Raw genomic sequence first — 25,030 nt, forward strand, 5'->3', positions numbered from 1 at the left:
CATAGATGAAATTGTTCTCATAGATGAGATTGTTTCACAGATGAGATGTTCTCCATGCTGGCTTGCCTATGGTAATGCGCAAGCAGGAACATAAATGGACTTAGTGCTGTTCTGCATGCTCCAGATCTTGTTCAACACCTAGAACTTTCCTCCCTATATACTAGAATGCCTAGACATTAATTACACAGAACTTGTGGAAACGTAATTGGGGACGCAGTAAGTTTGTTTTAGTGTGCGTGGCTGCTGCAGGCTTTTTGGCGCATTTCCACTTGTGCAAGAGCTTTTGCAGAAGCAGAAATTTGGCGCTGGACTCTATATCCAAATACTGTGTGCCTTAACTCTGTATCCAAATATGCTGCTAGTACTAGTATGACAGATTGTTTTGGTCCAAATATCACTTTCTTTTGTTGACCAAAAAATTCCTGTTCTCCATTTTCTGCTGTTTTCCCCTCTGATGGCCAAAACTAAGGGTGTAACAACATGATGCAGTTAACATGTGTCGGGTCGCAGGTGTATAACAAGGCTTGCAGGCAGATGTACATTGGGGGAACTCTCCTTAAAAAGCATTCATTTGCTCAGTGCTGTGAGGAGGGTGAAGGAGCTTCCGGTTTCCCTTCCACTCTGCTTTTGCCAGCAGAAATGGCGGCAGGGAGGCTTTTTGCCCCTTTTCTCTGCCTACATGTGCCCTAGTAAGGACATACGGAGCCAGAGAAAAGGGGGCAAAAAGCCCCCCACCATTCTTTTTGTTGGTGAAACTGGTATGGGAGAGAAACAGGAAGTGCCTTCTTCCCCCTCACAGCACCAAGCAATTGAGTGCTTTTATAGAAGAGTTGGTTTTTATATGCCGACTTTCTCTACCACAGGGGTGGGGAACCTTTTTTTCTGCCAAGGGCCATTTAGATATTTATAATATCATTTGCGGGCCATACAGAATTATCAACTTAAAATTAGCCTGCTATATTCTTGGGCAGTCCTAGCAGCTCCATAGCTAATGACTCTTCTTCAAGGCAGAAAAAAGGTTCCTTTTCTTGGCAAAACAAACTCACATCCGCCTTGAATAAAGGTTATTTCTGTCTGCGGGAGGGGGCAGACCACCAGTCTTAGATCCTTCTGAGCTAGAGATCTGCCAGGACCCACGAAGGGCCAGACCAAATGCTTTCGCGGGCCTTATATGGCCCCTGGACCTGACGTTCCCCACCCCTGCTCTACCACTTTAGGCAGAATCAAACTGGCTTACAATCACCTTCCCTTCCCACAACAGACACCCTGTGAGGTAGGTGAGACTGAGAGAGCTATAAGAGAGCTGTGACTAGCCCAAGGTCACTTAGCTGGCTTCATGTGTAGGAGTGGGGAAACAAATCCAGTTCACCAGATTAGCTTCCGCCACTCATGTGGAGGAGTGGGGAATCAAACCCGCTTCTCCAGATCAGAGTCCACTACTCCAAACCACCGCTCTTAACTACTACACCATGCTGGCTCTCAGCACTGGGGCAAGTTTCCCCGATGTATGTCTGACTGTGAGTCTAGTTGTGCACCGATGACCTGAGACATGTTTGGCCCTAAGATACATGTGCTAAGGTAGCCTAGGGTAGTGATGGCGAACCTTTTAGAGACCGAGTGCCCAAACTGCAACCCAAAACCCACGTATTTATTGCCGAGTGCCAATGCGGCAATTTAACCTGAATACTGAGGTTTTAGTTTAGAAAAAACAACTCATACGTTAACATCTTTTGCCTTAAAAGAAAAACACAACAACAGAGCTTTCAATTATACAAACAACTTTTTATCGAAAGGGATGCTTTTGAACAATTAATGTGATTTTTGCTGTTGTGTGCATGCTGATAATTTGGCTCATACTTTGTAAGTTTGAGAGCAACACATGCAGCACTCAGGTCATCGGTTAGGTGTCAGATTTGATATAATTCAAAGCTGAAAACAGCTGCTCACAAGCATAAGATGATCCAAACAAAGTGAGGAAAGCAATCCCAAGTGCTTTCATTGACTTAACATTATTTGGCAAAGAATTCCACACTTTTAAGGAATTCTGAGTGGCGAATGCAAGGCAAAACCTCCCATTCATAAATGGCCAATAACCCCCCATGCAGAGTTTTGAGAATCTGGATGGGGGAAATGTGCATCTGAGTGGCAAATCCAAGGCAAAACCTCCCATTCACAAATGGCCAATTATCCCCCATGCAGAGTTTTCAGAATCTGGATGGGGAAAATGCGCAAGGGGCCAGCTTGCCCAAGCAACGGGGTGTATTGGGGGAGGAAGAGAGAGAAAGACACCCCCCCCCCGAGGAAAGGTCGAGGCGGCCGCAGGCTTGCATGAAAACCCGCAAGGCGAACTTTTGCAACTCACCCCCCAACGATGCAAAGACACAAACACACAAAAAAGCCTGCCGCGTTGCAGAGGAAGAGGCGCCTTTGCATCGTGCCCCGGGTAAGGGGGGGGCAAGCTCGCATGCTTCCCACGCCAGCAGCAAAAGCCGTGCGGGTGCAAAGGGCGGCAAGTTTGCAAAAGTGGGTTGGGGGGGGGCTTTCCCACTCCGTTCCTCCGGTCCGGCTCCCTGGCTCCCCTCCGCCGCCTGCAGCGAAATGCAAACCCCGGGCGAGACGCGCTTTACAAAAAAACATAACCAAGCCACGCACCCTTCCAAGCAGCGTGCTCGGTAGAAGCTCTCGACTCAGGGGGCTCCGAGGGGAGGGGAGGGAAAAGGGGGAGCGATTCCCAACTCGCCGCCGCCGATCACAGCACATCCTACCAGGAGGGAGAGAAACCCCTCTTCCCCTGGCCTCCAAGGGGCCAGGGCCACTCACAGCAGGCAGAGGGTGAAGGCTCCTGCCACGCTCTTGCGCACCAGGAAGCTGCCGTCGCGGCCGGCCCAGGCCAGCAGCTCCTTGGCCGCCGCCCGGCTCAGGTCCTTGTGGTACCACGGCGGTAGAGCCCCATGCCGCAAGCCATATGCCTCCCGCCGCCCCACTCTGCCACAGCAGCAATGCCGCCGCCCCACCCAGGCGCCGCTCCAGACCCGCTGCCGCCACTGGCCGCTCATGCTCGCCCCCAAGGACTACCTGGCTGGCCGCACCGCTACACCTGCCGCCTCGTCTCCGCCCGGCTCTGCGCGTGCCCACGGAGAGGGATCGGCGTGCCGCTTATGGCATGCGTGCCATAGGTTCGCCAACACGGGCCTAGGGTGCTGTAGTTTCCAGCTATGTTTCCAGTATTGGGTGTATTTGTAATTTTTTCTTTCTGTGAAGTCACAGCTGACTTATGGCAACCCTGAAGGGTTTTCAAGGCAAGAGATGTTAGGAAGTGGTTTGCCATTGCCTGCCTCCACGTCACGGCCGTGATATTCCTTGAAGGTCTCCCATCCAAATACTAGCCTGGGTCAGGGAATTTTGCTTCTTGAAAGCAGTTGTTTATACTTTTAAATTACACAAATATCCCTAACAGTACAATTGTATATGTTAAATTGTAAATGATGCCTTTTATATTGAAGTCGTAAAATAAGTTTAGGCTACTTCAGAAAGTAAGGTATGTATTTCAATTTTGCCTCCCTAAATTTTCAAACTTTCCCTAAGAACTGGAAGAAAGGTTTCCCATGGTTTCAGCATTTCTGGACATTGTATCTCTGTGTTTAGTGATAAATCAGTGTGTATTGTTTGTCTTAACTATTCTCATACTTTTTACCAACTGATCAATCATATCCAACAACATGTGAGAGAATGTTCAAATGATCTTCAGCTGTTGTTTTCCAGGCCTAAACTTTTAACACAGAATTCTAAATTAGCTTTTGCAGATTAAATGTCTGATTCCATGGCTTCTGAGTAAAGTAGAATAACAAACATTTTATATATGGTCTGGGACCTTTGTACCTGCTAGACCACCTCTCCTAGTATTCCCCTCAGAGAGCTTTACGTTCTACTAACAATAATCTCCTGGTGGTCCCCAGCCCGAAAAGTGTCCGGCTGTCCTCGACCAGGGCCAGGGCTTTCTCAGCCCTGGCTCCAGCCTGGGGGAAACTCCCTTTCCACCAAAACTAGGGCCCTTCGGGATCTCAAACAATTCCTCAGGCCCTGCAAGGAGTTATTCCACCAGGCCTATGGTTGAGGACAGCTATGGTTTTATCATCTATGCTGGCTTCCTTACCCGCCCCCTTATGTTACTGGAATTTATGGGGGCCCTGGTTGCTTGCCGGCCCTGCAGCGACGCTTGTGTTTTCTATGAGCACCATTACTTTAATTGTTAAATTATCGATTATTACTATTATGTAGTTTTCTGGAATTTTATTGTATTTTATACTGTTTTATTGTATTTATTACATGTTGTGAGCCGCCCTGAGCCCAGCTTCGGGAGTGAGGGCAGGATACAAAACTGAATATCAAACTGTTACGCAGTTCTGGGGCATCATCAGTGGCAAATTGCCTGGTTCATTAGCAGAGGCTCGTGTTTGGCAGCTCCCTGGATACAATCCATTATTCCTCCTCGAGAAACTCCTTGTCAGGCAAGTGTGTTCTGCAGCCTTTTCACGATCGTTATTATTTAACTTGTGTGTCAGATGGCTGGCTTGGTGTTAGATGGCTGGCTTGTTTGGGCTGCATTCTTCTGAAATTGGCTGCAGTGAAAATAGCCGACTAAATTAAGCAGTTTCCATTTGTGGTCCCAGGACGCTTCATGTTAAGAAGACATTTCCCGTCTTCAGTTTTAAAATCCGTTTCCATTGTTGGAATGCAAGCCTTCCACACGCCTTAGCATTTACTTTTATGTGGATTTTGACAAGAGGAAAGGCGAAGTCTGATAGCTGCTTGGATTTGTAAGAGGAATTCTGATGGTTAAGACTAGCAAGTGCTGTGGCATTTATGATGAGCCACGTGTTCTGAGAAAGCACAGTATTTTAAATCTAAAAAAGGCAATGGCCCCATCATTCAGGCTCTAACAAGAAATACAATCATTTTTCTGTTACATGTTCGGAGGTCCAGGAGGAGATATACTTTGGGGTGGTAGAGGAAGTCCTTCCTGTGGAGTAATCTGTTATACCACAGAGGCTAGGCATAACACCTAAGAAGAATTTCAAATATCACACTGGTTGTGATATTTGCAAAAGTGAGACATGGAGTTAAAGAAAGCAGCAGTTGAAATGCAAGATACACATTTCAAGATACACATTTCCGATTTCTGATCTAATGAAACTCCATTCAGCCCTTTTTATGAATGTGCTGAGCCCTGGTGAGTTGGTTTTATTTCTAACATCGTTGGCCTGCTCTGTAAAGGGACCTCAACATTGAATCTTCCAAATGAAAGGGGTTGACTGCCTCATTCAAACAAAACAAAATATTGCCACCTTGTGGATGACTCCTACCGCTTTCTGAGTCATCTTTTCTTTTTCGTGAGAGCATTTCACCTCCATCGATGGACTGTGAATAGTTTCTAGAATTTCATTCTGCCCTAATTGTTTTTTGCGGGAATGAGTGAATTTGTCTGTGAAAAGCTTTCTCTGCATATGAGGGAGCCTGAAGAACCCTGATGTAAGCAATTGAAATGACCAGAATAATTTTTAGAGCTGTTCTGTGTTTCTTCTATGTTGACGGGCTGGTTAATGTTGATGTAGCTAGTTTGGATCTTATGCTCTTCTGGCCAATACCCTGAAAGAAATGTAAGGTAATGTGTAGAGCCACCCACCGGTCAGAGTGGTTTGCGTGCCTTGTCACACAACACAAGCAAGAGCATAGAAGCAAACACAATGCTGCCCCCTCCGTTCCATGGATTGCTGGAGTGCACGGTGGTATAGGACCCCTGCAGCTGTCCTTTTGATAAGACCTAGGTGGAAGCAAGGATGTACAGGTCAAGTGTCTCATCCAACCACCTCTACAGCTCACTTGGGGGAGAAACCTTCAGGAAGAAGCACATAACCTTAGTGAGGAAGACACTAGGACAAGAAACTGGGGAGCGCAGAGTTTCATGTTACCCAAGATTAACTTGGTTAATTGGGGAGGGGCTGTGGCTCAGTGGTAGAGCCTCTGCTTGGCATGCAGAAGGTCCCAGGTTCAATCCCTGGCATCTGCAGTTAAAGAGAGTGAAGAAGAAGAGTTGGTTTTTATATGCCGACTTTCTCTACCACTTAAGGAAGAATCAAACCGGCTTACAATCACCTTCCCTTCCCCTCCCCACAGAAGACACCCTGTGAGGTAGGTGTGACTGAGAGAGTGTGTCTAGCCCAAGGTCACCCAGCTGGCTTCGTGTGTAGGAGCGGGGAAACAAATCCAGTTCACCAGATTAGTGTCCTCTGCTCCAATCCACTGCTTTTAACCACTATACCATGCTGGCTCTCAAGTATGTGATATGAAAGACCTCTGCCTGAGACCCTTGAGAGCCCCTGTCAGTCTGAGTAGACAATACCAACTTTGATGGGTCTGATTCAGTATAAGGCAGCTTCATGTGTTCAGGTATATACTATATGTTAACTCGGTCATCTCCCCAGTAGCTATTGGGAGGGTGGGGAAGGATTGTCATGAGACATGATAATTGCCACAGGCTTAGATAGATGTAAAAGGGATTGGATATACAGGTTGAGTATCCCTTATCTGGACATCCGATATCCAGGCTGATCCAAAAACCGTATGTTTTGAGCCGGCATGCAGGCATTCCTCACAGGCCCTCAGCAGGGCCATTGATGGTTCAATGTACACAGCATTATTAAAAATATTGTTTACAATTACTTTCAGGCTATGTGTATTAAGGTGTATATATAAAACATAAATGAATTTCATGTTAAGACTTGGGTCCCATCCTCAAGACATCTCATTTTGTATTTGCACAAATTCCAAAATATGGAAGGATCCAAAATACAGACCACTTTTGTTCCCAAGCAGTCCGGACAAGGGATAACTCAACCTATATTTACAGACGATCGGTCTGTGGTCTGCTTTTAGCCATGATAGCTGAAGGCTGAGAGGCAGAATGCTTCTGATAGCTGGGTACTAGGGAGCAAAGGGCTGTTTCTGGGCTTCTCTACAGCACCTGATCACCATGGCTATAAACAAGATGCTGGGCCCACAGCGCTGATCCAGCACGGTTAGTCTTACTTTCCATCTCTATACATTGGAATGCGAGAGAGGTGTTTTTGGATCATACCATAACCCTATCTTGAAACTGAGGCAAAACTCACCTTTGCACCTTTTTGGCCTGTAGGGCAAGAACTCACGTTTTAAATTACACAGACTTAGGACCACACAGAAACGCATTAATTGTGTGATCCCTCATTAGCCCTGGTGATGAAACCAGCCACTAATACCAGGACTGAACAGACTGCTGAGAAGGGCTTTGCCTTGCTGAACAGCACAGGTTTAGCATGCATGAAATCCCCAGTTCAAACCTGGGTATGATCTCCAGCCAAAGAGGGCTGGGAGTAGCCCTGTCCCCAGCAATACCTTATAAGAGTATGTTGTTAGAGCCACTCAGTGCCAATTAGGTATTTATAGCGTTTAGCTGATGGGCTGCCCATAATTTTCCCTAATCCCATTCAACCATGCCATTAACGATCCTCACTGTGTCGACTACCTTTGTGTATTGCTTAAGGTCCCAGTGCCTTTAATATTCATCTCCCATTTCACATAATAAAGCCTGGTATTTTTGGTATGGCCGTAGCCTTGAGCCCCTTACAGATCAGCAGAAGCCCTGCTGGAACAAGGTTATTTTCTGCCTGTGCTACAAAGCGGCAATGCCCATTTGTCACTGCAGTTGCTGATCTTGTGGGCATACTCATGGTCTGCACAGCACCGGCAGCGGGAAATATTCTTGCCTCAGCTCCTCTCGAAGCAGGTGATGTGAAAGACCTCAGCCTGAGACCCTGGAGAGCTGCTGCTGGTCTGAGTAGACAATGCTGACTTTGATGGACCAAGGGTCTGATTCAGTGTAAGGCAGCTTCATGTGAAGGGCTGCCTGAAGAGAGTCAAGAGAGGCGACAAGCGTAGTGGCAATAACTGCGACAGAGTAGGTGCTGTTGCATGGTTGGTGCGGTAAGCCCACAGCGGAGTGGAGCCACCCTGGTACTCTTCCCTGCCTGACTCCTCCACTTCAGAACTCTTGAGTTCCTTTCACTTTTCATATTTGCCTGCTGGTGAGGGGCTGTGGCTTAGTGGTAGAGCCTCTGTTTGGCGTGCAGAAGGTCCCAGGTTCAATCCTTGGCATCTCCAGTTCAAGGGACTAGGCAAGTGGGTGATGTGGAAAACCTCAACCTGAGACCGTGGAGAGCCGCTGCCAGTCTGAGTAGACAATACGGACTTTGATGGACCAAGGTCTGATTCAGTATAAGGCAGCGTCATGAGTTCATGGGACTAGGCGAGGTGATGGGAAAGACCTTAGCCTGAGACCCTGGAGAGCCGCTGCCGGTCTGAGCAGACAATACTGACTTTGATGGACCGAAGGTCTGATTCAGTATAAAGCAGCTTCATGTGTTCATATGGCAAGATAATGTGGCAACACCCCCCTTTCTCCTGTGTTTCTATGGGGCTTAATCTGTGGTAGCATGGGGTGCAAGCAGTTTGCGTCCCTTTCTCAAGCCAGTGTGGTGTAGGTGGTTAGAAAGTCAGCCTGGGATCTGGGAGTCCTGGTTGCAAATCACCAAGCCTTGGAATCTGGCCAGGGGATCTTGGGCCAGTTAGACACTCTTGCAGCCTAAACTTATTCCGCTGAGTTGTTGTGAGGATGAAATGAAAAAGAAGGGAACGATGTAAGCTGTTTTGGGTCCTCCCATTGGGGAGGAAGGCGAGGGGGTAAATGAATACTACCATTTTATATTCTAACTGAGTTATGAATGATGCCTTTTGTGTTGTTTAACCAGTAAGCAAAACAAAAGAACACTGTGTGATAGCACAAATTACAAAATCCTTATCAGCACTATACTGGACACAGTAATAAAGACTTAAAATATATTTTCTTTCCCCCCCTGCAAAAAATCCCCCCCCCCACAAATCCCAGTTTTATCGGCACAATCCATACAAGGATACCTTCCAATCCACTGACGAGAAGAAACCTTTGCGGTAGATCCAATGTTTTGTTCTGCATTTATTGATATTTATGATTACCTCAAGAGAAACATTTGTCAAAAGATGTTGGTGTGTTAGCTTGTTTCAGTTAAGTACTTCTTCAGGTTTGGGTGTGAGTTTCTCTGGCCCTTCCCCACCTTTAGGAAATTATGTCATTATAGTAGGTTAAATTGGACAGCCTTCTTTTAATCTTTTGTGTGTGTATTAAGTGCCGTCAAGTCGTTTCCGACTCATGGCAACCCTATGAATGAAAGTCCTCCAAAATGTCCTATCTTTGACAGCCTTTAATCTTTTAATCTGTGTGTATTTATATGTGATGTTTTAACTTATGTGCTAAGCCGCCCTGAGCCCAGCCTGAGTTGGGAAACAGTGGGGTATAAATCGAATCCAGTGGATGCACGAAAATGTATATGCAACCAGGGCGCATTAGAAACCACTGAACACGTCCTATTTGAGTGCCCATTGTATGATCATATACGATCAGGCCCTCTGATTCCCTTGTTAGTGGATTGTCCCAGACCTCAGAAAACATCGTCTAGAGCTCCTTTTGTCAGACACAATACCAAATTTATCTGTTAGTATGGCTAGATTTGCCTGGCTGGCAACTAAAATAAGACAAAATGCATTTAAGGCTCTAGAACACTGGTTCCCAACCAGGGGTCCTCGAGAACTAAATTAAGGTCCACGAAACAAAGTTGTAAACCCATAATAAATTAATATTTTCAATTAAAAGTTCTCTACTATATATATATATATATATATATTCAAATATTATTTTAAGTTTAATGTTTAACTGTTATGATTAAAGTTTATTTTCAAATTCTCTGAATTTTTATTTTGAACCTTGGGGTCCCTGCACCGAACAAAAAAGTCCTAGTGGTCCCTGGTCAAAAAAAGGTTGGGAACCACTGCTCTAGAATAACCAATCTATAATTAGAATCTCAACTATTTTATGTATACTTTGGAGGATTTTATCCCTTTATTTCAGTTTTTAATCTCTGCTACATCTTTATCATTTGTATTATCAGTTCATAACTATTTATGTATATATTTAATTACAATTTTTTGGGGTATTTGATAGTCTATGGGGGTTACCGCACTTGTATTCCCAGCAACGTATTAAGTATTGTCGAAGGCTTTCACGGTCAGAGTTCATTGGTTCTTGTAGGTTATCTGGGCTGTGTAACCGTGGTCTTGGTATTTTCTTTCCTGACGTTTCGCCAGCAGCTGTGGCAGGCATCTTCAGAGGAGTAACACTGAAGGACAGTGTTGAGAGACACAGTGTTGAGAGACACTGTCCTTCAGTGTTAGTCCTCTGAAGATGCCTGCCACAACTGCTGGCGAAACGTCAGGAAAGAAAACACCAAGACCATGGTTACACAGCCTGGATAACCTACAAGAACCGATGTATTACATGTTTGAAAATGTTATAAAAAATACTGTTCGCACTTTCTATGTATTCCCACCGATGTATTAAGAGTTTGAAAACATTATAAAAAATACTGTTCGCACTTCGTTTGGCCCCTTTAGCTGTGAAGACGTCTTCCAACCATTTATAAGCCATGGTATCCAAAAACCCTTTTAAAGCGATGGTTTTTTATAACATTTTCAAACTATTGATACATCACTGGGAATACATAGTGCAGTAACAGCCTATGACTACAAATAAAGTATGATTCCGATTCTGAATTAAAAATGAAATGGCTTAAAAATTACCAGAAATTTTGACTCTCTAGCTGTGCCATGATCAGCTCCAGCATTTGTTGTCATCTTGTGCCCTCTTGAGCTGAATTAATACTGGAGAGTTTACTCAGGCTTGGCTCCTTCATCTGTGTGTGGACAGTCTGCTGCACTGAAGTAGCCAGCATGGTGTAGTGGTTAAGAGCAGTGGTTTGGAGCGGTGGACTCATCTAGAGAACCGGGTTTGATTCCCCACTTCTCTACGTGAGCGGCATACGCTAATCTGGTGAACTGGGTTTGTTTCCCCACTCCTGCACATGAAGCCAGCTGGGTGACCTTGGGCTTGTCACAGCTCTCTCAGCCCCACCTACCTCACAGGGTGTCTGTTGTGGGGAGGGGAAGGGAAGGTGATTGTCAAGCGGTTTGAGTCTCCCTTAAGTGGTAGACAAAATTGGCATATAAAAACCAACTCTTCTTCTTCTAGTTCGGGTTGGCCTTCTAATGAAGCCAAAAAATTTCTTTCTTTCTTTCTTTCTTTCTTTCTTTCTTTCTTTCTTTCTTTCTTTCTTTCTTTCTTTCTTTCTTTCTTTCTTTCTTTCTTTCTTTCTTTCTTTCTTTCTTTCTTTCTTTTTCATTCATTCATTCATTCATTCATTCATTCATTCATTCATTCATTCATTCATTCATTGCATATTGCATTGCATTTATAGCCCGCCCTCATTCTCAGCAAGCCGGGCTCAGAGCGGGTCACAACATCAGTTAAAACATACTCTAAAACATGCTTTAAAATTATAAACCCAAACCAAATATAATGAGGCAAGGTGGCACTAATACAGGATACAATTACAGGCACTGGAGAAAGCTGGCCAGGCAGTGGGACACCCCCCCCCAAAAAAAAAACACTAGGTTGGGGAGGATGGGGAGGTCAGGTATATTTTCTAGGATAGATTGACTGGAACCTAAAACTAAAGCCTCAGGCATAAACGTATCAGATGCATCTGACCATATTGCACTAAGCGTTTGGTCATGTTCCTGTTATGGTCCTGCATGCCAGCAGGTCTTGTTGTCCTTGTTAGTCTGTGTTTGAGCTTGGTTGAAGAAGAAGAGTTGGTTTTTATATGCCGACTTTCTCTACCACTTAAGGGAGAATCAAACCGACTTGCAATCACCTTCCCTTCCCATCCCCACAACAGACACCCTGTGCTGTAGGTGGGGCTGAGCGAGCTGTGACTAGCCCAAGGTCACCCAGCTGGCTTCATGTGGAGGAGTGAGGAATCAAACCCAGTTCTCCAGATCAGAGTCCACCACTCCAAACCACCGCTCTTACTTGCTACACCAAGCTCAAACACAGAACTGATGAGGTCTGAAGGACTTGAAGCAGATGACGCAATTATACCATGTTTACTATGGATAATAGCCTCGATCCCTTGGAACACAAGTGTAGCAGTTTTTCCCCTTTTCTACTCACTAGCCTCCATGATCTCCGAAGAGCTGATGCTGGGAGGCTGCTGAACTGGTGTGGACAAAAAATCATCCAGGATGCAGCAAGGAGAGGAAGACCACTACTTTTGCGCCAAGTTGGATTTCTTGTGCATGGGGGATGGAAGAGCAACTTTTGCCCTGTTCCTCACCCCTACCTGCAGCCCCCTCACCCTGGGGCCAAGTTGCTTTTTGTCTGTGGTATTCCTGCAGTGCCCTGACCTTTGTGGCCCAGGTTAGTCACATCTCAGAAGATAAACAGAGTAGGCCTTGGTTAGTACTTGGACGGGTGACCACTAGGAAAGTCCACAGTTGCTATGTGTTGGCAGGCAATGGCACACCACCTGTTCGTCTCTTGCCTTGACAACCCTATGGGGTCTCCATAGGTCAGCTGCAACCTGATGGCATTTTGCAGCACCCTTCCTGCAACCTCTGGTAGCATTTTGGAAGTCTCAAGGGGCTGTTCTGAACATGGACTGACACAAACAGGACACAGGGTCTTATTCCAAGACACTGAAAGACTGGACAATTCTACCAACTATTTTGCACAGAGAAGCCATTGAAATTAATAAACATCAGCACAACTTTAACAGAAAAGAAGAGAGTTTAAGAATGAATAAGGCTTGGCTTCCTGTCCTGAAAATCTCCAGACTAACAAAGACTACAGTCAACAATAGCCATGCAGATTAGCTTTGCATTTCACACATTAACAGATCACTTCAGGATACAATGGTTCCATATTAACATACCACACCCTCATTAGCACATTATCTTGATACTTACAGGACAATGATTAGCACATTACCTTTGATACTTTTTGCAGGACAATGATTCAGCTCAACCCAACCCCTTTCTGACTATATATTACTCTTCCTACACACTTGACACTGAGAGACACTGTCCTTCAGTGTTACTCCTCTGAAGATGCCTGCCACAGCTGCGGGCGAAACGTCAGGAAAGAAAATACCAAGACCACGGTTACACAGCCCGGATAACCTACAAGAACCAATGAACTCTGACTGTGAAAGCCTTCGACAACTGTCATAAGGATTGTGCTTACCTTTCATAGGAGTTTATTATCAAAGATTTATATCTTGCACTCTCCAGAATCTACTTGATGCAAGCCAGTGAAGGAAAGGACAGCTGTCCAGAAATATATCAAATGGTTTTTCTGTTGCTTTCCTTCTTTGCTGCTATGACCCATAGGTCCTGAGCAGTTATTTCGTAGAGAAAAATATGATGGAGAGATATTTGGCCACGGCCAATGTTCTATTTGGATCTGTATCCATCAGCAGAAAGGGAACTATTTTGTCTCTTGTTATGGTGGCAGGAATTCTTGCCAATATGGGGGTAATCCATTTATCTCGGTGGTGTTTAAAGAGGGGGTATACCATCATCTTATGAGATAATGTGTCAATTTTCTTCTGTGGCTATCGTATAGTTCTGCTGTTACGTTTGTGTGGCCTGTCCAGAGATCAGTTGTGTGTTTAGTCAGTTCTTTGGTCTATTTTTCTTGGAGCCGACACGGAAGATTATCTGGATAATTATAGCTGAGCCAAGGGCTATGGGTTTGAATACTGGTCTTATAATAACAACTTGACGTGTTCTGTCAAAACGGGCTACAATTAAATGAATTGTATCACAATTACCCAACTGAGTATATTCTATTATGCTCCTCTTTTAAGGCAAGAAGTTTTGAAGTGGAACGGCTGGGGATACAGTGACTCAAAATTCCTATTCAATAAGGGGCAAGCAGAATTTACAGGAAAGAGGTAATAAATGATGACAGATGGCTCATACATTGGAAGAGTGGGCGGCAGCTCCATGGGGGTCACTGTGTTTTGGCTACTCTTTGGAAAATCTTCTTCTCCTTTCCATCTTGATCAATTTATTCTCTAGAAAACTGACTGTCCCCACAATTAACTGGATTATTAAAGAATAAGACATCGCGGTTCCCAGTATAGAGCCTTGTGGAGGCTGGCTGTTTCCCTCCATTCGATTCCCCACTCCTCCACATGAGCAGCGGACGCTAATCTGGTGAACCAGGTTGGTTTCCCCACTCCTACGCATGAAGCCAGCTGGGATACCTTGGGCTAGTCACAGTTCTATTAAGAGCTCTCTCAGCCCCACCTACCTCACAAGGGTGTCTGATGTGAGGAGGGGAAGGGAAGGTGATTGTAAGCCGGTTTGATTCTGCCTTGTGGTAGAGAAAGTCAGCATTTAAAAACCAACTCTTCTTCTTCATCTTCCATTGTGAAAATTGTCTCCAGCTTCAGCTTTGATTTTTTAATGAGCTATAATCCCATAAGAGGATTTGTATTGTGTGACTTCTGTGCTAAGGCTGACATACTCTAGCAAACAAAACTAAAACATATAGAACTGGATCCAAAGAAGACCCTTCCAGAGGTGCAGAATTTCTCCCACAAATGATACCTGAAACATGGCACTGCAGAATAGTATAGCGGCGAATAGATTCAAAATTGTCTTCCCCTTCTGTTGGCTGAAAGGAATTGTGGATTCAGTTCGTTATGTCTGCTGAATTATCCTTATTACAGGTAGAGTATCCCTTATCCGGACATCCCGTATCCAGACTGATCCGAAAACTGGACCCTTCGAGCCGACATGCGGATAGATCCATACTGCCCGCTTTTTAGAGTTTCCTCTCATCTAAAAAATAAAATGCAGTGTACACTGCATCGTAGGTGGAAACTGAAAGCTTGCCTTTGTTAGTTTGTTGTTGTTCTTGTTTAACAGCTGATACAAGTATTCTGGTGAGATAGTTACCCCTTTGCTTTCTGATAGTTCAGTGTACACAAAAATTATTAAAAATATTGTTTAAAATTACATTCAGGCTTATGTGCATAAAGTGTCTATAAAACAAATAAATTTGGGGCCTATCCCCAAGATATCTCATTATGTATATGCAAATATTCCAATATACGGAATGATCCGAAATACGGGCCACTTCTGGTCCCAGGCAGTCCGCATAAGGGATACTCAACCTGTAATCTATTTGCTGCTATTCTCAAATAATTATACAGAGTTGCCAAGCATAACTTTTCCTTGTCGAAGCCATGCTGATTCTCTCTTGGCATGTCTTAACAATACCTGCTTAACAGCTTGTGTAATTTTTCATGGGAAGTGACAGGCAGACAGAGCAGTAATTTCTTGGTTTCTCTTGCTTTGTCTTCATAATTAATCCTCAATTTGTCTGTATGAAGTAACATCCAGTTTACACGGGGAGGCAGGGCAGGAAAGAACTGATTTTAAAATACTTTTTTCTTTGGTTCAGGTACCAGATAGGTGGTACAGTGTTGCCTCTTCTGCAAGAATGGGTAGAGAAAAATCTTGGAGGAAATACGGAACACAAAAGTACCCCTAAGGTAAGTATATACATGCTGTGTGTGTGTTTGTGTAGGAAATCGGATTTGAATTAATGTCTCTTAACTCCTCTATAACTTCTGTTTGCATGTCTTTGTGTTGAAAATGTGAAGTTCACCTGTACTAAATTGGATCATTGGCCCTTCTAGGCTGGTAACATAGAGAGCCAGCGTGGTGTAGTGGTTAAGAGCGGTGGTTTGGAGTGGTAGATTCTGATCTGGAGAACCGGGTTTGATTCCTCCACATGAGAAAGACTGCTTTCTAAGTCTGCGCGAGTCACTGTTCTGGGCATGCTCTTATCAATAGGAGGTGATTCTGGAGAAGCGCTTGGTGGAAACGGGCAGATGCCCATGTCTCCGGTTCTTGTATTTCTCTGCACCTTGGCATATAGTGTGTTCCCAAGCGTGAACTGAGTTGAGGAACACAGGGCTAAGGGAGCCCCCTTAACCTATAAGAGAAAAGCAGGGAGTATGCCTTGAAATGCTGGTCTAATCAGAAGGGCCCCCTCCCCAAGAATGAATTGTGATATAGGAGATACGTTGCTGGTATCGCAATGTGGATTATTCTCCCTATGGTGTAGTGCCAGCACTCTGACTTGGATCCAGACAAACTTCCACAGTCACAAGGATTTCCATTCACCACAAGCAATTTCCCCCTACTGTAGCAGCCTATAATGCCCCTCAAAATCCTGGTCTTGGGGGAGAGGGGACTGTGAAGGTTGGGGTAACAGAGGTAGCTTGATGTAACGCTCGACCAGTGTGACCTCTACCCCAGCCCTCACCTGACAGATTTAACCCGAGTGGCTTCTGAATAAAGCACATTCAGCATCCTTGAGGGAAACAGAAAAAGAACTGTAACTTTTCTTCACTTCCAAGGATAGGGAAATAAGGTGATTCAGAAAAGAGGATGGGAACTATTCTCGCTCTGAGCAAGGAGGGCATCTTGAAACATTGGGTTATTCCCATCGGTTGCTCAGGGAGGCAGGAACAAAAACCTTCAACTTCCTGTCTCCTCTTGAGGGAATAAACCCCTCCTTCTCCTCAGTTTTGTTTCCTGCCTTGCATGGGGAAGCAGCTTTTCAGCAGAGCTCTGCTACTTTCGCTTTCTTTCTGAAACCTCACCTTGTTTTTACCAGAAGACTTCATCATGGGATTGCTCTTGGCATTGCCGAGCACTTCGGAGCAGCCCGCCGTGCGCCAGTCTTCCAACATCCACTGTTGTGGTATCACGGGGTTGAAAGAGGGAAAAGAGCCGATCGCCTCTAAGTGCCAGCATATTGCTGCAGCAAAAAGGTGGTGGTGGGGGGAGAAAGGCCTCACATAAGAAGAAGGCATCAAAAATGGCTCTTGCTCCAGGCACTACAGGAAGGATTTAACCTCCTCTGCCTGAGTCATGCACCTTGCCTGCAACTGGTAATGTAGCCTTTTCCTCCCCTCCCCCAAGCCAAAAAAGAGCAGGGAAAAGGCCTTGCATAAGAAGGAGGCATCAAAAATGGCTCTTGCTTCAGGCGCTTCAGGATTTCTCCTCCTCTGCCTGAGTCGTGTACCTTGCCTACAACTGGTATTGTAGCCTTTTCCTCATTTGTCCTCAGCCAAAAAGAGTGGGGGAAAAGGCCTTGCATAAGGAGGCATGGGAAATGGCTCTTGCTCCAGGCACTTCAGGAAGGATGTCTCCTCCTCTGCTTGAGTCTTGCACCTTGCCTGTGGCTGGTAATGTGCCCCCCCCCCGAGCCAACCGGTGGGTGGTCTCCAAGTCCTCTGTGCAGAACTGGCCTACTTAGGACAGGAGCCTCCTAGATGGTTGGCATTCATTGCAGCTGCCTTCTCCCGCTCCCTCAGTCAGAGAATCCTGACACCCCACAATCTTGTGTCCTGTTCTAGTTGGCCCACTAAAGCAGCAAGGAAGGCTCCTTGCCTCAGACTAGTGAGTGTGTTTTGCACAGCCTTCCCCTTGCTCCTCGACTGAGGAACGTAGGGAAGAAGAAGAATTTTTCCTTGGATGATGAAGAAACACAAGAGAAACACACCAGGCTATTTAGCAGCAAAGACTATCAGTCTGCTGACCATTACAGCTCTAGACTTAAATGATGATCCTGATGGGTCACACACACACACCCCAAAAAAAAAATTTTTTAAGCCAGAAGGGACTAAGCAATTATTCCATAGGCATGCCACCCCTTCTCAGGGGGTGCCTTTCCCTGATTACTTCAAGACCCCTTTTAGGGCTGAGTGGGAAGTTTTTTAAAGTTTTTAACATGATGGCTAAAGCCTCAGAGTTGCTACAGCTCCCCCTGATGGATGCTCAGGTAGCCACACTACAGTCCTCAGATCTCTTCTCAGAGGACAGCCTAGACTTCGTTGGGACGCAATAGAAAGGCTGACCTTGCAGCTAGAAACGGCAGGAGTTCTCTGCTCTTATTTCTAGGGCTGTTATACTGTTGACTCGTAGCTTCTCAGTGTATCCCTTCTGATAATAATTTTTTTAAAAGAGCCTTAAAAGCTACCATCTTCTGGCTTACTCTGCCAGAAGTGCTTACACCTGGATATCCTTTGCCTCCAGGGCCATGTCAGCAGCTCAGCCATTAGACATGCCCTTTGGCTCAGATCCTGGCAGGTGGATTCCCATCCCAAAACTGTCCTAAAGGGATATCCTTCCCAAGGGGGAAAGTTGTTTGGGAGAAATTGGACAGCATCCTGGCAGAAACCAGGGATAAAAGAAAGCCCTTCTCGGGATCTCTTGATCCGGGTGGTCATTCAGATGCTGGTGGCTGCCCTTGGCTTACACCTATATGGAGTTATCAAAACAGTGCGCAGTTGGACGCACATTAGCCGCAGCCTTATTCCTGTTTTCTCTCTGTTATTAAGACAAAGGGGATTGAGATAATGTACCAGACCCCATCTGCACAATGTGCCCATAGTGCAAGTCTCACAGGGAGACTTGGTGGTTTGATCACTACAGAGTGTAGTCTTGGCCTCCCTCATCCTCTCAACGATATTGTTTACACAAAACGGTTTGCAGCAACCGCAGCAGTCTTTTCATGGTTGGGACCAGCCCTTCAGTTTTGGGCCCTACCTTTGGCCTCCTTAGTATCTAGGATTTTTTCCAAGTCGTTTATGTCTATAGAAGCCCAGTGGGCTGAGCTCCGAGCTTCAATCCAGGTCAGCCAGATCCTAGTGGATCTCCAGAAAATTGCTAAGGACTTACCTGTTATACATAGGGTTGGTTCATTGTTTCTCTATTGCACACCAGACCACTCCTGTTAAAACAGAGCCTGTTCTGGTGGGCCATTCCAGCAACCTGATCAGGGGTCAACAGCACTCCTGTTAGCAGCACTCCCATTACTCTTTATTTCAAATCTCTCAGTAATCAGGGTGACCAGGTGTAGGGACCCCTTCCCCGGCCAATCAGTTCAAGGTTCATGGTTTGTCATGGGAGTCTGAACATACTGGAACTCAGGGCCATCCCTAGAACACTACATAGGTGCTTCTTTTCTGTCAAGGCCAGGCTAACCGACATAGGTGGACCAGGCTAGCTTGAGTCTAGCACCTGGTTGGCCACTGTGTGAACAGACTGCTGGACTTGATGGGCCTTGGTCTGATCCAGCAGGGCCTTTCTTATGTACTTATGAGTCCCTCACATCCTTGGAGCTAAGCAGGATTGTGCCCTTGTTGATTTTCCACCCTCATCAGAATAGACTACTTTCTGATAAGTCCATATAATAAATTAGGATGACACAGATCTCTTCTTTGGCTGGAGGATCAAAGAAAGTACAGACACCGGGGTAACCTCCTTCCCATAGTGCAGGTGGAATGCTAGGCCATCAGTTCACAGATAAATGAGTAGTCAATCAAGTTCCCTCCAACAGTCAGTGCTCAGACTGGGCTTCCACAGGTGGAACTATCCACACTAGCCTCTAGTCTCTGTGGCCCAGAAAATTTTTCCTGGCATCACCTCACAAGGGCGAAATGGAAGGGATGGTTGCCCCCCCCCTGTTTTTTCCTTGGTTTAAGTCTAGCAATTGTCTTTTTCCTCTATAGAGCATTCCATGAACCTGAGAAGGTTATGACAGGAACCAGCAGTAGCTGTATTTGTGTACCTATGTGGAATAAGGTAAAAATATGGTTTCCATTCGGGGGAAATAGGGCTATATAGGAACTGTGGAGGCTCCTGGTATGCCAGGATTAGCCCACATGGCCTGCTTTCATTCCATGGATCTGGACCGCTACCGACTGCTGGGTTATCGAAAGACACTGGCAGTGACTTGAGGGAAAATCTCCAGTCATGGAAAATGCTTCTTACCCTTGAAGATCAATCTCCAAGAGCATATGCTCTCCCTCGTAAAAAATGGGTGTCCTCTAGCGCATGCATAAGGATATGGAACCCTAAGTTATTAGGTTTGGCAGTTACTTGGGGCCTTGTGGGAAGGCGTATGCCAGAGTATCCAGTTCTCCACCTTGTGCAGACAAGTGACAACCACTGCCGCATTAACTCCCGGTTTAGCAGGACATAGTGGCCAAAATTTCAGGCCAGTCCACCTTTGATATTCAGGTTCGCTTACTGGGGTCATGTCTTCATCCACTAGGTATTTTCCAAGGTGGTGTTATTTAAATTTAAAAAAGAAAGAAAGGAAACCTGAAGGAAGTTACACTCAGGTGGCTCCTATTAAGTCTCATCCTGATACCAGTAGTGTCAACCCATGGGGTACCCAAACTGAGAACCCTATTGTTCCGTAAGGTTCTGTGTGTGTGTATTTCTCAAAGTCAGGGTAGTACTATGCCCTGTTCCTACCTTCATCCTTTATGGAAACTGCTCAGTTTATAAGGAATTCATCTCCTTATTCTAGCTTAACATAACATAACATGTAATAACATAATGCTCAACCAGCTGGTTTTTTATTTGCGCTTATATCAGTCGCAGCCAATCCATGAGTAGCTCCGTTGTTTTTGATCTTGGACCTTCCGGAACGAAGGGAAAGGTTAAGGCTTGAGTCATAGTAATCTGTCATAGTACTGGACAATATATCAAGCAGGTGGTACTGCACAGTCTACACCTAGTGCAGCCCCAGTTTTTCTTCTCGTTTACATAGGCAAGCTTGACAGAAGAGTTATGGTTACAACAATGTAGTCTCCTATGTTTGTCTTAGACAATACAGAATACATTCCTTTGGTTCAGCGGATGCAGGCTCCACTACAAATGTTGGAAGAAGACTAGTACCCACACGGCAATGGGATACAGCTCTTGGAGATCCCAGTGTTTCAAGATGCCCTCCTTGCTCAGAGTGAGAATGAACCTTGGATTACTTACCGTGAAGGTTCCTTCTGCTCTGAGGTAAGGAGGGCATCTTGCCCCACCCAAAATGAATAAGCTCAACAAGTCAGTAAAATGACGATATGGTTACAAAGCCTGCCGTGCACCTTACGGGCACAGGTTGATGTTCAGGTCATAAACCATATCAAATCAAGGTTTAAGAATGTTTATAGGGAAGAGGACAACCTGGCTCAATTAGTGATCTCCTGCAGTTCTTCCATTGTCCTTCTGTTTGTTTAACCGTTGGCACCTATTCTGTATTTTTTGTCTAGTTAAGAATGGCTTCGACTCCTTTCTGTCTCTTCCTAGCCTGGGAAGTCTTCAAACTGAGGAAGGGGTGATTCCAGACCAGGAGACAGGAAGTTGTAATTGATCCTGCCTCCCTGAGCAACCAGTGGGAATCACGCACTGCTCTGAGGTCTAAAGGGCATCTTGCCCATCTGGTGCAGGTATTCCAGTACTACTACACAATGCAGCCTTTTCTCAATCTTGATGTCAGGAGAAGAACGACAACTATTTCTCCAGCAGTTCCTCTGGAGATAGAAAGAGTTCTCTTCACTCGGGAGTATCCTTCCCCGTTTTTGCCAGTTTCCTCCTGTTACTGTTATAACGGTCTTTTCTAGGCTCCCTGTCCTAGGCAGAGTTTTTTGTTATAACCTGCCTATGGTTTTAATGTTTGGTTACCTCTACCGTGTTTATTTCTGTTGTTCCGGTCTGTATATGGTTCCTTCCTGTCCATTCCTAGCTTGGAAAGTCTCAGACTGAGGAGAAGGAGGGACTTATTCCCTCAAGAGGAGACAGGAAGTTGGAGGTTTTTGTTCCTGCCTCCCCAAGCAACCGATGGGAATAACCCAATGTTTCAAGATGCCCTTCTTATCTCAGAGCAGAAGGAACCTTCACAGTAAGTAATCCAAGGTTCATTTATAGGTGTAATGCAGTTGGGATATCAGGAGAGCAGTTAGCAGCCAAGTTTGTATTCCTGAGGTGAATATTGGCCTTCCCTCAGCCTCAGGATTCTCTCAGCGTAAATGTGAGCTGCTCTCAGAAACCACAAATGTTTTGCTAGTTTCCCTCAGAAATTGAGGCTTTGAGACAACTACAGTCTCTTCCTCAAAGCCAGCTTGCTTTATCACCAAAGACCGATTCTGAGACTTCCAAAGTCTCCTGAGGCAAGTTCTCTCCCACCTAAAACTCGGGAGACCCAAACCCAGTCCCTACACGTACACTGGTTTAGCCTGCTTACACATGATGCAAACTCTTGAGACAGGATCCCTCCAGTCTCTCTTTCTCTGAAGGTTCAGACTCCATCTGATCCGAGCTGACAGTGAAACAGCTTTTTCTGTCTTGCTTCCCCTTCCATCTGGTTCATCCAGCCTTTCCAGGAATCCTGCCTGGCTGCTATCTCTTCTGCTCACATACTGTGTGTGTTAAGTGCCATCAAGTCACTTCCGACTGATGGTGACCCTATGAATCAGTGTCCTCCAAAATGTCCTGTCTTGGACAGCTTTGCTCAGATCTTGCAAATTGAGGGCCGTGGCTTCCCTTATGGAGTCAATGCATCTCTTGTTGGGTCTTCCTCTTTTCCTGCTGCCCTCAACTTTTCCTAGTATGATTGTCTTTTCCAGTGACTTGTCTTCTCATAATGTGTCCCAAATATGATAGCCTCAGTTTAGTCATTTTAGCTTCTAGGATCAGTTCAGGCTTGATTTGATCTACAGGCCACTGGTTTGTTTTTTTGGCAGTTCATGGTACACATGGTAACCGTAACACTCTCCTCCAATACCACATTTCAAAGGAATCTACTTACTTCCTATCAGCTTTCTTCAATATCCAGCTTTCATACCCATACATAGTAATAGTAATACAAACCAGGATTAAAGGGGATTGGTGTATTTCGGAAAGGGACCAGGACCTTTGCCCCTCTGTCACAGGGACTCGCCCCCAAACAGGATTTTGAGGGGCTGTTGAGGGGGGTTCACTCCATGGATGGGGGAATCCTTATGGCCACGGAAACATTAGTCTGGATCCAGCCCTGCGCGTCCTCGTTGAGAACTAATATTTCAGGGTTTGTATGTTGAATGTTGTTGTTTCTTCATGTTGAAGGCATCCTTAAATATTAGCGAAGTACCTCCGTCTGTTACAAATGAAGAATTCCTTCAGGACCTCAAAGCTACAAACATCTCATATTCCCAAGATGCAGAAGACAGGGTATTCAGAGCTCATGGTAAGCAAACATCTGCACACAGCTGTATGTTTAACTTCAGAAACTAAACAATAACAACAAAAAAGGAAACTTGAATGATTTTTCTAATGATTATTCTTATACTTCAGGTCATTGCCTACATGAGCTGTTTTTACTCAGGGAAGGGATGTTTAAACGAGTTCCTGATATAGTTGTATGGCCAGGTAAGCACTTCAGAATATTCTTTTCATTTTTCAGAGGAGGTCCAGTGTGGTAAACCACCACCCCTTTCAGGAATGCCCTTCCCCGTCTCTCATATGGGACATAACTGACTGCATCATGCCGCTAGTGAAGTAGGCTGAAGCTTGGGTTCTTAAAGTCGTATCTTTTACAATTAAGGAAGTATTGCATATAGTTCCTTTTACCCCATAATGTTAATGTCTTTTTTAAGTAAGGGGGAATATCCCACCCCCACCCCCTGTATATTTTCATACTGTAGTAGAGCTGTTAAAAACACTGAGGGAATATATGAGGCTTCCTGTTTTGCTTACTGTAATAAAATTATGGCGTCTGACTCCCTTTGAAGCCAAGCTATTATTTAGGTGTTTTAAGTTCTTGTAATTCAAGGTGTAGCTGCATTACTGGCATTTCTTAATGTATTCTGAGAAAACCAGTTATAAAACCAACTAAAACACACTTTTCTTTCTCTGTTCATTTCTGATCTAGAGTGCCATGACGACGTAGTTAAAATAGTTGAATTAGCCTGCAAGCATAATGTTTGTATTATACCTTTTGGTGGTAAGTAATATAACCTGTTGAGCCACTCTGTAAGAACTATTACTTTGTTTGCAGTGGTTGGGATCCGTAGAGCTACTTCAGGTGTGCCCAAGGGCCGAGTGCGATTTTTGACTTCGATCAGTAGCTGCGCATGCCGCATCGTAATTTGCTTTTTTGGAAGCCCCCTCAGATTCAGAAACCCAGTCCACACGCTCTCTTAGCCTAACCTACCTCCCAAGGTTGTTGTGAGGATAAAATAGAAGAGGAGGAGAGTAATGTAGGCTGCTTCGGGTCTCCACTGGGGAGGAAGTTGCAGTTATATATTGAAGTAAATAAATAAGATCAGGGATCTTTCTTGACAATAGTGCTATTGGCTGTAGTTCTGAATATCAAAATAAATCCAGCGAATAAACCTTTCACAAAACCGTTTGGGAGAGAGGGATCATAAATCTAACGCCAGCATACTAGTTTACTCTGACTCAGAAATAATAAGCTTGTTAATAAGCCATCTCCTACTCAGTGGCAGATAGAACCACTTTCAGGGTGGAGGGTGGTGGGCAGCTGGAGGAGGAAATCAGCACATGCTGTGCTGTTAATGGGTTGCATAGAGCCCATTGTTTCTAGCAAGGCTTGGCTTTCCTTGCTTCCTCGGCCATGAAAGCGAGCCGCGCACTTCCCCTTTCATACCGTGTTTTGCGTATTTTAAATCTTCGCAAGTTGGTTTGTGCAAATCTGCTGGAAGCATTTAAAACAAGCCTGGATTCTTGGTACATTCAGAGAATTAACTTGACCAGCTTGAGAGAAATGGAACACTGACAAAGGAGAGGCAATGAGTTGTGAATGGTTCGATACACGTCCGGGTCACAACCTAGTTCGGTCCCCTGGCTGAAGAAATCCCACGTACTTTACTATCCTATAGTTGCCATACAGCTCTTGCTTCTTGACCCAAGGAGGGAGAAAGAAGCCACACTAGAAGGACCATCACTGTGATGAACTTGACAAAACTGATCTTTGCGTGGTAGTATTCTGCTCTTCCTCCTGTCCTCATCCTGTGATGCCCCTTCAACACATACTAATGGCGTCTGGCGTCCTATGTATAATTCTTCTGGACAGTCACTTTGAGTGGATAGTTGGTATGCAAGAGCCAGCCATGTGCACATATGGGTGGCCACACCT

General features: G+C 45.1%; 1 protein-coding gene across 1 annotated transcript in view; it reads left to right on the plus strand.

Annotated features, from left to right (window-relative positions):
* The window catches only part of AGPS (alkylglycerone phosphate synthase), a 72,136-nt gene that overhangs the window by 6,781 nt on the left and 40,325 nt on the right, over positions 1–25,030 (plus strand). Inside the window, exons 2-5 of the mRNA XM_056861193.1 lie at positions 15,500–15,590; positions 22,999–23,119; positions 23,227–23,301; positions 23,804–23,875. Of these exons, the coding sequence (XP_056717171.1) occupies positions 15,500–15,590; positions 22,999–23,119; positions 23,227–23,301; positions 23,804–23,875 (359 nt within the window). The remainder of the gene's footprint in view (positions 1–15,499; positions 15,591–22,998; positions 23,120–23,226; positions 23,302–23,803; positions 23,876–25,030) is intronic.

Source organism: Euleptes europaea, chromosome 15 (assembly GCF_029931775.1).
Source record: "Euleptes europaea isolate rEulEur1 chromosome 15, rEulEur1.hap1, whole genome shotgun sequence".
NCBI classification, from domain to species: domain Eukaryota; kingdom Metazoa; phylum Chordata; class Lepidosauria; order Squamata; family Sphaerodactylidae; genus Euleptes; species Euleptes europaea.